At 40.4% G+C, this 14,378-nt stretch overlaps 1 protein-coding gene across 4 annotated transcripts in view; it reads right to left on the bottom strand.

Annotated features, from left to right (window-relative positions):
* Nucleotides 1–14,378, bottom strand: part of PRR11 (proline rich 11) — a 31,758-nt gene that overhangs the window by 3,919 nt on the left and 13,461 nt on the right. For all 4 annotated transcript variants that reach the window (XM_061142651.1, XM_061142649.1, XM_061142650.1 and 1 more), the window contains 7 exons: nt 10,090–10,240; nt 9,549–9,671; nt 6,008–6,262; nt 4,643–4,741; nt 4,174–4,286; nt 3,098–3,157; nt 2,912–3,008 (listed from right to left, as the gene is read on the bottom strand). In XM_061142651.1, the coding sequence (XP_060998634.1) occupies nt 2,912–3,008; nt 3,098–3,157; nt 4,174–4,286; nt 4,643–4,741; nt 6,008–6,262; nt 9,549–9,671; nt 10,090–10,240 (898 nt within the window). The remainder of the gene's footprint in view (nt 1–2,911; nt 3,009–3,097; nt 3,158–4,173; nt 4,287–4,642; nt 4,742–6,007; nt 6,263–9,548; nt 9,672–10,089; nt 10,241–14,378) is intronic.

Here is a 14,378-nt window from a genome sequence, read left to right as displayed (position 1 = left end):
CAGTACATGGGTTTGTGGCTCATTGCATTTTTACTTGCTTCCACATTAATCAATCCACTGTAGTAGTTACAGGGTGGAGCAGGGACAAAAAAGACCTAGAGCTGAACACAGTAGGGAAGGGCGGAGTTCCCTGTGGTTAGGATTTGGTGCTTCTACTTCCATGGCCTGAGTTCAATCCCTGGTCAGGGAACTGTCCCACAAGCAGCACAGCCAAAATAAGAAAAAGGAAAGGGCTTAGTTGTTAAATAAGGCCTCTGCCCTTCACAATTTATGGTATCACCAAGGAATGTGATCTGGGAGTGGACTCCTATTGAAGGCTCCAAAGAATTTGGAAAGGGGCATCAGGCCACATCTGCAAAGAAGGCCACAGAGTGCCCAGCAGGACAAGTTGATTGGCAAGAGGGAAACCAAGCTATCCTGCAGAAGGAACTGATTCCTTTTTTGAAAAACAATAATTGATTTACAATGTTATGTTAGTTTCAGGTATAAAACTTCAGATTCTTTCCATTAGAGGTTGCTATAAGATACTGAATATCGTTCCCTGTGCTATACAGTAGGTCCTTGTTGGTTATCTATTTTATATTATATAGTAGTGTATGTCTGTTAATCCCAACCTCCTAATTTATCCCTCACCCCCCTACTTCTTTGGTAACTGTAAGTTTGTTTTCTACGTCTGTTAAGTCGGCTTCAGTTTTCTAAATAAGTTTATTTGTATTATGTTTTTGGTTCCATATATGTGATATATAATACTGATCTTTCTCTGCCTAACTTCACTTAGTATGATAATCTCTAGGTCCATTTATGTTGTTGCAAATGGCATTATTTTATTATTTCTTATGGCTGAATAACATTCCATTTCATATATTCATATGAATTCATATATATTCATGTATGTACACACACACACACACACACATATATATATATATATATGACATCTTTATCCATTCATCTGTTGATGGAAATTTAGGTCACTTCTATGTCTTGGCTATCATAAATAGTATTGCAATAAACACTGGTGTATGACTCTTCTTGATACAGTTTTCCTCCTTTCTGGATATGTGCTGGATCATATAGTAATCCTATTTTTAGTTTTTTGAGGAACCTCCATACTGTTTTCCATAGTGGCTATACCAATTCATGTTCCCACCAACAGTGTAGGAGGGTTTCCTTTTCCCTACACCCTCTCCAGCATTTATTATTTGTAGATTTTTGATGATGGCCTTTCTGACCAGTGTGAGGTGATACTTTATTAGGGTTTTAATTTGCATTTCTCAATAGTTAGTGATGTGCAGTATCTACTCATGTGCCCGCAAGCCAACTGTATATCTTCTTTGGAGAAATGTCTGTTTAGGTCTTTTGCCAATTTTTTTTACTGAGTGTTTGTTTGATATTGAGTTGTATGAACTATGGTATATTTTGGATATTAAGTCCTTGTCAGTCACATTATTCACAAATATTCCCTCCCATTCAGTAGGTTGTTTTTGTTTTGTTTATGGCTTCCTTTGCTGTCTAAAAGCTTTTAAGTTTGATTAGGTCCCATTTGCTTATTTTTGCTTTTATTTCTTTCACGACAGGCAAAAACTTCTCAACAAGGGAACGAACGAAGGGAGGACAGAGTTGGGGTGGGAAGTGTGTCTGCAGCAGAATTTGTGGTGAGTCTGTTGGGCCAGAGGGAGACGGAAATATAAGCTTCACAGCCAAGAGGCCAGCAGCCCTGAGCCCCAGCACTGTGGCAGTAAGTGGCTGCTTCTCACAGATCTGATGATAAAGGGGATCAGGGAGATGAGACAAATAGAGTTTGGAAGAAATCACACAAGGGCCAACTGATGCACTGGATTTTGGTGTGTGGGTCATACAGGCAGGTGACAAAGAAAGCTGCCAAGACCCTTTCCTACCAGCCCTGCATTATCTGACTCTTATCTCCGTCTTCATCCCTGTCTCTGTTACAGCCTCGCTGGCCACTTTCCAGTTCCCCGGATAGACCCTGATCCCTCCCACCATGAGACCTTTGCGTATCTTATTCTTTTCTCCTGGGACTCTCCTCTGTGACATTCATGGTGGGCTCACAATACAGGTACCCTCTCCAGTTAACGCCTACTCATCCTTCAAGTCTCACCTCATCACTTCCTAAGGGAATCTTTCCGAGATCATCCAGGTTGGATCGACTTTCTCCAAGGGTTCTCACTGAACCTTGTTACTTTCCTTCACAGAATTTACTTCAGTGCAAAATTACACAAATTGTGGTTATTGATTACTGTCTACTTTTGCCACTAGACTGAAAGCTCCAAGATAGTAGATCTGTGTCTGTTTCTGCTTACCACTATCTCCCACGTATTCCAGCACAGTGTCTGGCATATAGGAACTGCTTAATAAATAGTTATGAATGAAATTAATAAAACCAGACATTCATTGCTAAAGTAGAGATGGTAATCTTAGCTATTTCATAGCATTTCATGAACCGCAAACATGAAGTTCTTTATAAAGCATCAGTTCAGTTCAGTTCAGTCCCTCAGTTGTGTCTGACTCTTTGCGACCCCATGGACTGCAGCAACACCAGGCCTCCCCGTCCATCACCAACTCCTGGAGTTTACTCAAACTCATGTCCACTGAGTCAGTGATGCCATCCAACCATCTCATCCTCTGTCATCCCCTTCTCCCGCCTTCGATCTTTCCTAGCATCAGGGTCTTTTCAATGAGTCAGGTCTTCGCATCAGGTGGCCAAAATATTGGAGTTTCAGCTTCAACATCGGTCCTTCCAATGAATATTCAACACTGATTTCCTTTAGGATGGACTAGTATAATGAACTATTTTCAAATTACTACTATTATTAAGAGAGATGCTTTAGATTATGATTCTAAATTAAAGAGTTTGAAGAAAAGGAACCAAATGCTTTTCATAAAGGCTTACCTGAAATTTTCTCTTCAAGGCCCTGGTCATTACTGGGGTCAGCCCAGTTCCTGTTTCCAGATTTTCTTTATTAGTAAGTGGGGTTCCACCTGGGCTCCTGCAAAGGTAATGAAAATATTGGGAGCTGTGTTTTATGCCAACTCCTCAAATGAATTTAGAGAGCATAAAGATAGGAGAATGGATTACCTTTCCACATCGACTTTTCTAAGTAGTTTCCGTAGATCTAACTGACTTTTACCAGGAGTACTGATTAAATAAAAATACAAAAGTTAGAGCTCACCAGATTGTATAATTTTTCTCAAAGTAAAGCAATCATTTTAAAATAGGCAACATCCTAGAGAGTGGTTTGCGACATTAAAAAATAGCAGTAGATGCTGATAGGAGCATAAAGTGATATAATGATTCTAATAAGAATCTAATAATTGAATAACTAATACTTTCATTTTATTATTATTTTTAAATAAGTTACTTTTTTTGACTTTGTAATTACACTTGTAAGAATTCATCTTAGGGCAAAACTCAGTTATGCACACAGATGATGGACAAGGATGATTATTGAAGAGTTATAGAAATAAAAAAATCATAAAACAACCTAAAAGTCTCAAAATAGGATTTTATCTATGAAGTTCACATATTAAAAAACTGCAGCTATTTAAGAAGTCAACATGATACTTTAAGCTAGTTTTTAATGAGATAGGGGAAAGTTTATGACACAGTAATGGGAAAAGCTGTATTTGTATATATTGGGTTGGCCAAAAAGTTCATCCACATTTTTCTGTGGATGAACAAATTTTTTGGCCATCTCAACACAATATAAATTACACATGGGTACCTACATGTGTATGCATGTATATACATATTCCATGCAATATGTATTTAATATACATATTTCATACACATATACCTATAATATGTATATTACATATATATATTTCATTGATTCTAAGACATTCTAATTTTAATATATTTCTGAAACTGTGCTGATTTGAAAATTCCTGATGATGTTTTATATTTTGCAATAAATAGCACCATGAACTGGAAATAATAGTGTATATGCCCAGAAAAAGACTAGAATTATAAACAACAATATGTTAAGACTGGCTGTCTCCAATGATTTGATTATTTGATATTTTTGTTTTCTTTCAACATCACTGTATATTTCAATTTTCCTAAGTGATCATATATAATTTTTAGAGTTAGAAATAAGCAAAATATTACTATTTTAAAGTAGCAATAGAGTGTAATATTGTGCAGTTCCTTACATTAAGACATTTGTGACTCGAGTTGACAACACTTTGGACTTTGGTTTCAGGGTAACGCGCTGCAGGTCAGAGACAGTAACCAGTGGGTTCTGTACCTTTGGTGATGGTACAAGCTTTAATCACAAAATGAGACATTATTAAAAACAGATTTAAAAATATCAAAATGTAAACATACCAAAGCAACAAATATTTGCATGCTGAGTATGTGTAAAATATATCTATTCAATTTTTATTCCAAAGCTTCAAAGTATACCTCTACCTTTTCAAGCTAATGGTTGGTGGATAAAACTGCCGAATTAAATAATTGGTGGATTTATATATTTTGTTGAGGAGATCAAAAATTACTCAAATAAAATATTAAATACTTTCTTCAGAACAGCTTTTATATCTAAGACTTATGCTTATTTTCCATTAAGAGACAAGCAGGTTCAAAAATGAAAGACCACATATGTGGTCAATGATTTCTTACCATCCTCCTTTCATCCAAACTCTGTGTCTTCTTTAATTTCACAGTCAGTAGATCTTTAACTGTTATCTGCATGGGTCCATTTTTTTTTAATGGTCCAGCCTTAAGATACAAGGAAAAATTAGAATTCAAATTGAAACCAGGACATCTAGTCAAATGCAAATCCAAATCTAGTTTTTAAAGCCTCAGAGTTAAAAATTAACTCTTATTTCCCCTAGGAGGCAATCAAATTCTTTCCATGCAACCAAGAACTAATTCTGTTTCCAGTATCTATGGATGCTAAGGCTGCTGAAAAATATTCATGAAAATGTAAGGCTTTGAAACTAAGTAACAGCTGGGCTAGTTTTCTACAACTACGCATCTTCCTTAGGAATCATTGTAATAAGAGAGAAGTAGAAGGAGTTCCTCTAATCAAGGTGAAGTTTTGCCTAAACTACCTAAGAAAATGACACACTTGTTAGAAAGCAAGAACATATACTCAAAGAGGTATATTTTAGGGCAACTGTAACAACAGACTCTGCATTTAATTCAGTCATTTTAACCAAATGTATCCACAGTAAAAAGTAATCAGCTTTTTAGATAGGGCTGTGTATAGGTTAGTGGTTCCCCTTGGCAGGTAAGTAGCTTTAACGGAGACTGGTTCTCCAATCCAATGGCATCACACTTGAGGATTTACCAATTCTTTTTCTTCTTTTTTTGGTAAAATTTTTTTTATTGTGATAAAAGTCACATACTAAATAATATAAAACATACTATCTTAGCCATATTTAACTGTACAGTTCAGTGGCTCCAAGTATATTCATATTGTGCAACACTCACCATCATCTATCTCCCGAATTTTTCACCTTCCTAAACTGAAACTGTCTCCATCAAGCACTAAGTCCCCATCCCCCACCACCAAAAAACAAAAAGGCTAAGTCCCCATTCCCCCTCCCCACCTCACCCTTCCTGCTTTCTGACCCTATGAATTTGACTATTCTAGGTACCTCCTACAAGTGGAATCAAAGAGTCTTTTTCTGCGCCTACTGTTATTCTGACTTCACTCACTAAGGAGTCTTTACTTTGGTTTCCCAGAGAGATTTTCCTATTGGTAAAAAGGTATACCAAGAAGCCAACAGGAATCTCTCACCCTGCTGGGTTTCATTCATTTATCCTCCAAAAAAAAAAAATCACTTTCATTTCTAAATCCAACGTCTGTGATCTCCCAGGGGACCATGTCTTTAAAAACAATAACTGCCATAAGCAGGAGATGGAATTAGAACAAAAGGTAGTCCTTCCTGTCAGAGCCCTTTGCCCAGCCTTAAAAAAGACACCTGGCTTGACTCCTTCCTTACCCACTGACACACCTTTACTAGACGGTTTTTTTACCTGAAGTGCTTTCGTGACAGCAGATTTTCTGAGCAGCAATGGCGCTGTCGGTGGTGGGGGCGGAGGCAGAGGGGGAGGCGGGGGAGGAGGGGGAGGAAGGGGAGGAGGAAGACTTGCGGGCTGAGCTGGGGAGGGAGGACGAAGAGCTGCGGAGTCTGCAGGGCTGGCTGGAGCACAGGCGGGAACGTCTGGAAGCTTACCACCCATGTGACACGCTTGCCCATAGCTGGGACGGGAGGAATTTTCTGAGATGGCCTGGAAGAAAAAAACTACATTTGGCAACTGAAGAACAGATTTATTTGGTTTTTCTTTATTTATTTGAGCAGTCATCAAAATCATAGCTGCCACGTGTTGAATGTCTTCTCTGTACACCACGTGCGCTACAATATTTTCTCATTTGTCACAAGCTCATTCACTCATTCATCTATTTGTTCTGTCTGTGCTATATGCCAGGCACTTGGCTACAGCGTGAGTCCTGTCTGTCTCCCCATCCAGCTGACAGTCCGCTGAGGAAGACAGACCTCAAAGATACACAAAACACATTCAAAACAAGCCAAGCAATACTTTAATAAGAGCCAAGGCTTCCCTGGTGGCTCAGTGGTAAAGAATCTGCCTGCCAATGCAGGAGACACAGGTTTGATCCCTGATCCGGGAAGACCCCACATACCCTGGAGCGATTAAGCTTCTGTGCCACAACGATTGAGCCCGTGCTTTAAAGTCTGGGAGACACAACTACTGAGCCTGTGAACCCCAGAGCTTGTGTTTGCAAGGAGGGACGCTATCGCAATGAGAATTGTATGCACCACACCTAGAAAGTAGCCCCTGCTCACTGCAACTAGAGAAAAAGTCCTCGTAGCAATGAAGATCCAGCACAGTCATAAATAAATAATTATTTAAAAAGAGAAAAATAAGAGCCATGAAGTGTAAAATAAGCATGAATAGCTATTTAGCCATTATCTCAAGGATGATTTAGGCTTATCAGGTGAAGAAAGGATATAAAGATTGAGGGAAGAGAGTTCCTGGGAGAGGGAAAAATACTTAATGCAGCCAAGAATACAGCCTATTCAAGGAAATGATAGGGAAAAAAAGTCAAAGGTTGCAACATGACTCTTATGGGCTGCATTGTCTTCCCCCAACCACAAGTCATATATTGACGCCTGAACACCTAGTACCTCAGTATGTGACTATATTTGAAGACAGGGCCTTCAAAGAAATGATTAAATTAAAAGGAGCCTTTAGGGGGACTTCCCTGGTGGACCAGTGGCTCAGGTTCCGCACTCCCAATGCAGGCGGCCCGGGTTCAATCCCTGGTCAGGGAACTAGATCCCATATGCCGTAACTAAGACCCAGGACAGCTAAATAAATAAATATTAAAAAAATAATAATAAGGGGGCCATTAGGGTGGGATCTACCCCAGTGTGACTTGTGTCCTTACATAAAGACAAAACTTGAACACATAAGAGACACACTAGGGATGCATGGGCACAGAGAAAAGATCATCTAAAGACACAGAAGACAAGCAGAGGAGAGAGGCATTAGAAGAAGCCAACCCTACCAACACCTTGAGCCTAGACTTCTAGCCTCCACAACTGTGAGAAAACAAATTTGTTGCATAAGCCACTCAGTCTGTGCTACTTTGTCATGGCAGCCCTAGCAAATGAATACAATGACCCTTGGAAGTAAGAGGGCATAATAGTTCCTAGAGGCTGCTATAACAAAGTATCACAAAGTTGGTAGTTTACAACAGAGAAAAGTCATTCTCTCCCACTTCTGGAGGTTGGAAGCTGGAAATCAAGGCGTGCATTCCCTCTCAAGGCTCTAGAGAAGACTCTGTTTCTGGTCTCTTCCAGCTTCCGGGATGTATTGGTATGTCTTGGTTTGCGGCCCTATGACCCACGTCTGCCCCTTGGTGGTCCCACTGCTTCTCTTCCCTCTATGTATTCTACTGTGTGTGTCTTTTATAAGGACATTCGTCATTGGATTGAGGGTCCAACCAGGTAATGAAGTATGATTCCCTCATCTCAAAACCCTTCAGTTGATTATCTACAAAGACCCTGGTAGATAAGATAATATCTACAGGCTTCCAGGGATTAGGACTTGGGCCAACTTTTTGGAGGGCCATCACTCAGCCCACTACAGATGGTATCTTCCCCATTTTATCGATGCAGAAACTGAGGTCCAGGTTGTAGGGTGATTTGCCTTTTCTCTTTAGGCTAGATCACCTTGAGGTACAAATTCTGGGTTATATAGTCCCAGAAGTGTCTCTCCAAATCAATGAGCACAGTGTTTATTCTTTACGTTTTAGACACTGAGAATAGGGGGTCTTGCTTAGGGGAGTTTGGAGAAAGTGGATATCTATAGTTTTTTTTCTGCCTATTTCAGTCAAGAAGTTAGAAACCACACTGAATATTTAAAAGAGGAGACAGGAACTTCCCTGGCAGCCCAATGTTTAAGACTTTTGCCTTCCAATGCAGGGGATATGAGTTCGATCCCTGGTCAGGGAAGTAAGGTCCCACATGCCTCAGGGTGCAGTCAAAAATTTAAAAAAAAAAAAAAAAAATTTTTTTTTGAAGAGGGAACATGTAACATGGGGAGTTGGTTATACCACTATACTATGGAAGGGCTGAGAAATACAGAAGGGACAGTGAGACAGCCAAGTCATTAGCGACAGCAAAAGCCATGAACACTCTGAGGCTGGAAGGTCAAAGGAACGGGCAGTGTAACCAGACCTCCGGAGCTAGGTTAACTCGGAGAATCTAGAAGCATGGTGGACTTGACCTAGTGGGAGTGGGACTGAGGCAGGCAATGGTAACCATTGTTGGAGAAACTGCCCAACACAGAGAACAAAGGGGAAAAATACCCCATCTTCTTTGCCTGTCTTCCTTGGGTCAGGAAGATCCCCTGGAGAAGAAATGGCTACTCAGTCCAGTATTCTTGCCTGGGGAATTTCATGGAGAGATGAGCCTGGTGGGCTACAGCCCACAGGGTCACAAAGAATTGGACACGACTGAGTCACACACACACACACACACACACACAAAGATATACACACATGTATATGTGGCACTAGTGGTAAAGAACCTGTCTGCCAATGGAGGAGATGTAAGAGATGTGAGTTCGATCTCTGGGTTGGGAAGATCCCCTGGAGGAAGACATGGTGACCCATCCTATTCCAATATTCTTGCCTGGAGAATCCCATGGACAGGGGAGCCTGGTGGGCGATAGTCCAGGGGCTACAAAGAGTTGGACATGACTGAGCAACTAACACTTTCACTTTTCTCGTTCCTTCTAGCCTCTCATCAGTGTTTCCCATGAGTGCACACCGGGAGCCAGGTGACATGGAGCTTAGGCAATGGCACCTGCAGGGGTCAGCCCCTCTGCGATGCAGAGCAGAGCCTCTGCAGTTTAAGGAAGAAATCTGACAGCAAAGATGCCCAGAACTAGCACGAGCCTGTAACCACTCCTTCTTCTGGGTTCCAATGCAGGACTAGCCCTTCCCTCCTTACCTAATTCTGGCTTTGTTTTCATTGATAATACTAACCTTCAGTGCTTCCTGGAGCTTGCATACTTCATCTTCCAAAATGCAAAACCGTTGTTTTAGACTACGAAGTTCTTGGTGGCAGAGACGGGATGGAAAGACGGTGTTTTTTAATACTTCTAAACTCTGAAATTCACAAATAAAGAAGTCTGACTCCACTGAGCAATGTGATAAGGACAATATGATAAAGAAAATGCTATGATTTATGAAGTGAAGGCAACAACAAGGACCTACTGCATAGCACAGGAAACTATATTCAATATGTTTTAATAATCGATAATGGAAAATAATATGAAAAAGAATATATATGTGTGTGTGTAACTGAATCACTTTGCTGTACACCTAAAACTAATACAACATTGTAAATCAACTATATTTCAATATAAAAATTTTATTTAAAAAAGTGAAGACAGACATAACCACCTAACTTCATATTGTGTGAGCTAAGCTTGAGTGTCTACTGACCTGAGCACACACACGTAAACACACATACTAAGTGTGTAGAAAAACCATAATGCTGAAAAAATGTATGTCAAATCCATACCTGGATCATGCAGCTCTGGCACCAGCTATATATAGACCATATTCTATTTGTCCAAAGCTTTATTGCATTTTTAAAACTGGGAAATCTGAAGTTCCAGGAGAGTCTTAGCCAGCTTCTGCTAATGGGTATATCTGTTGAAGGAATAACCGCTCTGTAGGAAAGACAAAATCAAACAAAGCGAAAACTCCTGAGTTGGAATTAACAGGCTCTAATTAAATAATTCTAAGTTTAGCACCTAAGAGCGGAGAAGGCAATGGCACCCCACTCCAGTACTCTTGCCTGGAAAATCCAATGGACAGAGGAGCCTGGTGGGCTGTAGTCCATGGGGTCGCTAAGAGTTGGACACAACTGAGAGACTTCACTTTCACTTTCATGAGCTGGAGAAGGAAATAGCAACCCACTCCAGTGTTCTTGCCTGGAGAATCCCAGGGATAGGGGAGCCTGGTGGGCTGCCGTCTATGGGGTTGCACAGAGTCGGACATGACTGAAGTCACTTAGCAGCAGCAGCACCTAAAAGTTGATGCTTTTGAATTGCAGTGTTCAAGAAGAAGACTCTTGAGAGTCCCTTGCAAGGAGATCCAACCAGTCCATCCTAAAGGAAATCAGTCCTGAATATTCATTGGAAGGACTGATGCTGAAGCTGAAACTCCAATACTTTGGCCACCTGATGCGAAGAACCGACTCACTGGAAAAGACCTGGATGCTGGGAAAGATTGAGGGCGGGAGGAGAAGGGGACGACAGAGGATGAGATGGTGAGATGGTATCACCGACTTGATGTACATGAGTTTGAGCAAGCTCCGGGAGTTGGTGATGGACAGGGAAGCCTGGCGTGCAGCAGTCCATGGGGTCACAAAGAGTTGGACACGACTGAACGACTGCATTGCACTGAATTGAATTAAATAGCAAGGTAGTTTTATAGTATGACTGAGAGGCAGATACTACCAAAAGCCAAATTCTTCATTTACTTCTAGAATTCCCAGTTTGACTTGTATAACAAATATTTATTGAGTAAATAAATAATAATAAATCAAATAACACACTAAATAAATATGTGTCAGAGATTCAGTAATGAACAAAATAGATAAAAATCCTGCCTTCATAGGATTTACAAAGAGGGCTAAATGAAAAATATATGTAAGCTACTTGATGTTATGTGGCAGCCTGGATGGGAGGGGATTGTGAGGGAGAATGGATACATGTGTATGTATGGCTGTGTCCCTTCACTGTTCACCCAAAGCAGTCAGAACATTGCTAATTCACTATATCCGAATACAAAACATAAAGTTTAAAAGAAAATAAATCTATGTGGATTGTTAGGTAGTGAACACCCATAACTGAGTATTGTTTTTGCTTTGGCTCCATCCCTTCATTCTTTCTGGAGCTATTTCTCCACTGATCTCCAGTAGCATATTGGGCACCTACTGACCTGAGGAGTTCATCTTTCAGTGTCCTATCTTTTTGCCTTTTCATACTGTTTATTGGGTTCTCAAGGCAAGAATACTGAAATGGTTTGCCACTCCTTTCCCCAGAACAATACTGCATAGGAACCAGGAATGTTAGATCCATGAATCAAGGTAAATTAGAAGTGGTCAAACAGGAGATGACAAGAGTGAACATCGACATTTTGGGAATCAGGAAAATAAAATGGACTGGAATGGGTGAATTTAACTCAGATGACCATTATATCTACTTCTGTGGGCAAGATTCCCTTAGAAGAAATGGAGTAGCCCTCATAGTCAACAAAAGAGTCTGAAATGCAGTACTTGGAAGCAATCTTAAAAATGACAGGATGATCTGTTTGTTTTCAAGGCAAACCATTCACTATCATAGTAATCCAAGTCTATGCCCTAACCAGTAACGCTGAAGAAGCTGAAGTTGAATGGTTCTATGAAGATCTGCAAGACATTCTAGAACAAACACATGCAAAAGATGTCCTCTTCATTACAGGGGACTGGAATGCAAAAGTATGCAGTCAAGAGAAACCTGGAGTAACAGGCAAATCTGGCCTTGGAGTACAAAATGAAACGGGGCAAAGGCTAACAGAGTTTTGCCAAGAGAACGCATTGGTCATAATAAACACCCTCTTCCAACAACACAAGAGAAAACTACACATGGATATCACCTGATGGTCAATACCAAAATCAGGTTGATTATATTCTTTGCAGTCAAAGATGGAGAAGCTCTATACAGTCAGCAAAAACAAGACCAGGAGCTGACTGTGGTCAGATTATTGCCAAATTCAGACTTAAATTGAAGAAAGTAGGAAAAACCACGACACCTTTCAGGTATAACCTAAATTATATCCCTTACGATTATACAGTGGAGGTGACAAATAGATTCAAGGGATTAGATCCAATAGACAGAGTACCTGAAGAACTATAGAAGGAGGTTTGTGACATTGTACTGGAGATAGCAATCAAGTCCATACCCAAGAAAAAGAAATGCAAAAAGGCTAAATGGTTGTCTGAGGAGGCCTTAAAATAGCTGAGAAAAGAAGAGAAGCGAAAGGCAAAGGAGAAAAAGAAAGATATATCCATTTGAATGCAGAGTTTCAAAGAATAGCAAGGAGAGATAAGAAAGCCTTCCTCAGTGATAAATGCAAAGAAATAGAGAAAAACAATAAAATGGGAAAGACTAGAGATCTCTTCAAGAAAATTAGAGATACCAAGCGAACATTTCATGCAAAGATGGGTTCGATAAAGGACAGAAATGGTAGGGACCTAACAGAAGCTGAAGATATTAGAAGAGGAAACAAGAATACAGAGAAAAACTGTACAAAAAAGATCTTCATGACCCAGATAACCATGATGGTGTGATCATTCACCTAGAGCCAGACATCCTGGAATGTGAAGTCAAGTGGGCCTTAGGAGGCATCACTATGGACAAAGGTAGTGGAGGCAATGGAATTCCAGCTGAGCAATTTCACATCCTAAAAGATGATGCTGTGAAAGTGCTGCACTCAATATGCCAGCAAATTTGGAAAACTCAGCAGTGGCCACAGGACTGGAAAAGGTCAGTTTTCATTCCAATCCCAAAGAAAGGCAATGCCAAAGAATGCTCAAATTACTGCACAGTTGCACTCATCTCACACTAGCAAAGTAATGCTCAAAATTCTCCAAGCCAGGCTTCAACAGTACGTGAACCATGAACTTCCAGATATTCAAGCTGGATTTAGAAAAGACAGAGGAACAAGAGATCAAATTGCTAATAGCCATTGGATCATCAAAAAAGCATCAAAAAACCAAGAGAGTTCCAGGAAAACATCTACTACTGCTTTATTTACTATGCCAAAACCTTTGACTGTGTGGATCACAACAAACTGTGCAAAACTCTTCAAGAGATGGAAATACCAGACCACGTTACCTGCCTCCTGAGAAATCTGTATGCAGATCAGGAAGCAACAGTTAGAACTGGACATGGAACAACAGGCTGGTTCCAAATCGGGAAAGGAGTATGTCAAGGCTGTATATTGTCATCCTGCTTATTTAACGTATATGCAGAGTACATCATGCAAAACGCTGGGCTAGATGAAGCACAAGCTGGAATCAAGATTGCCGGGTAAAATATAAATAACCTCAGATACGCAGATGACACCACCCTTATGGCTGAAAGCAAAAAAGAACTAAAAAGCCTCTCGATGAAAGTGAAACAGGAGAGTGAAAAAGTTGGCTTAAAACTCAACATTCAGAAAACTAAGATCATGCCATCTGGTCCCATCACTTCAGGCAAATAGATGGGGAAACAATGGAAACAGTGACATACTTTATTTTTGGGGACTCCAAAATCACTGCAAATGGTGACTGCAGCCATGAAATTAAAAGACGCTTGCTCTTTGGAAGAAAAGTTACGACCAACCTAGATAGCATGCCAAAGAGCAGAGACATTACTTTGCCAGCAAAGGTCTATGTAGTCAAAACTATGGCTTTATCAGTAGTCATGTATGGATGTGAGAGTTGGAGTGTAAAGAAAGCTGAGTTGCAAAGAATTGATGCTTCTGAACTGTGGTGTTGGAGAAGACTCTTGGGAGTCCCTTGGACTGCAAGGAGATCCAACCAGTCCATCCTAAAGGAAATCAGTCCTGAATATTCATTGGAAGGACTGATGCTGAAGCTGAAGCTAAAGCTCCTATACTTTGGCCACCTGATGCGAAGAACTGACTCATTGGAAAAGACCCTAATGCTGGGAAAGGGTGAAGGCAGGAGGGGAATGGGGTGACAGAGGATGAGATGGTTGGATGGCATCACTGACTCAATGTACATGAGTTTGAGCAAGCTCTGGGAGTTGGTGA

Source organism: Dama dama, chromosome 5 (assembly GCF_033118175.1).
Source record: "Dama dama isolate Ldn47 chromosome 5, ASM3311817v1, whole genome shotgun sequence".
Classification (NCBI taxonomy): domain Eukaryota; kingdom Metazoa; phylum Chordata; class Mammalia; order Artiodactyla; family Cervidae; genus Dama; species Dama dama.
This window is presented reverse-complemented; position numbering and strand designations above follow the sequence as displayed.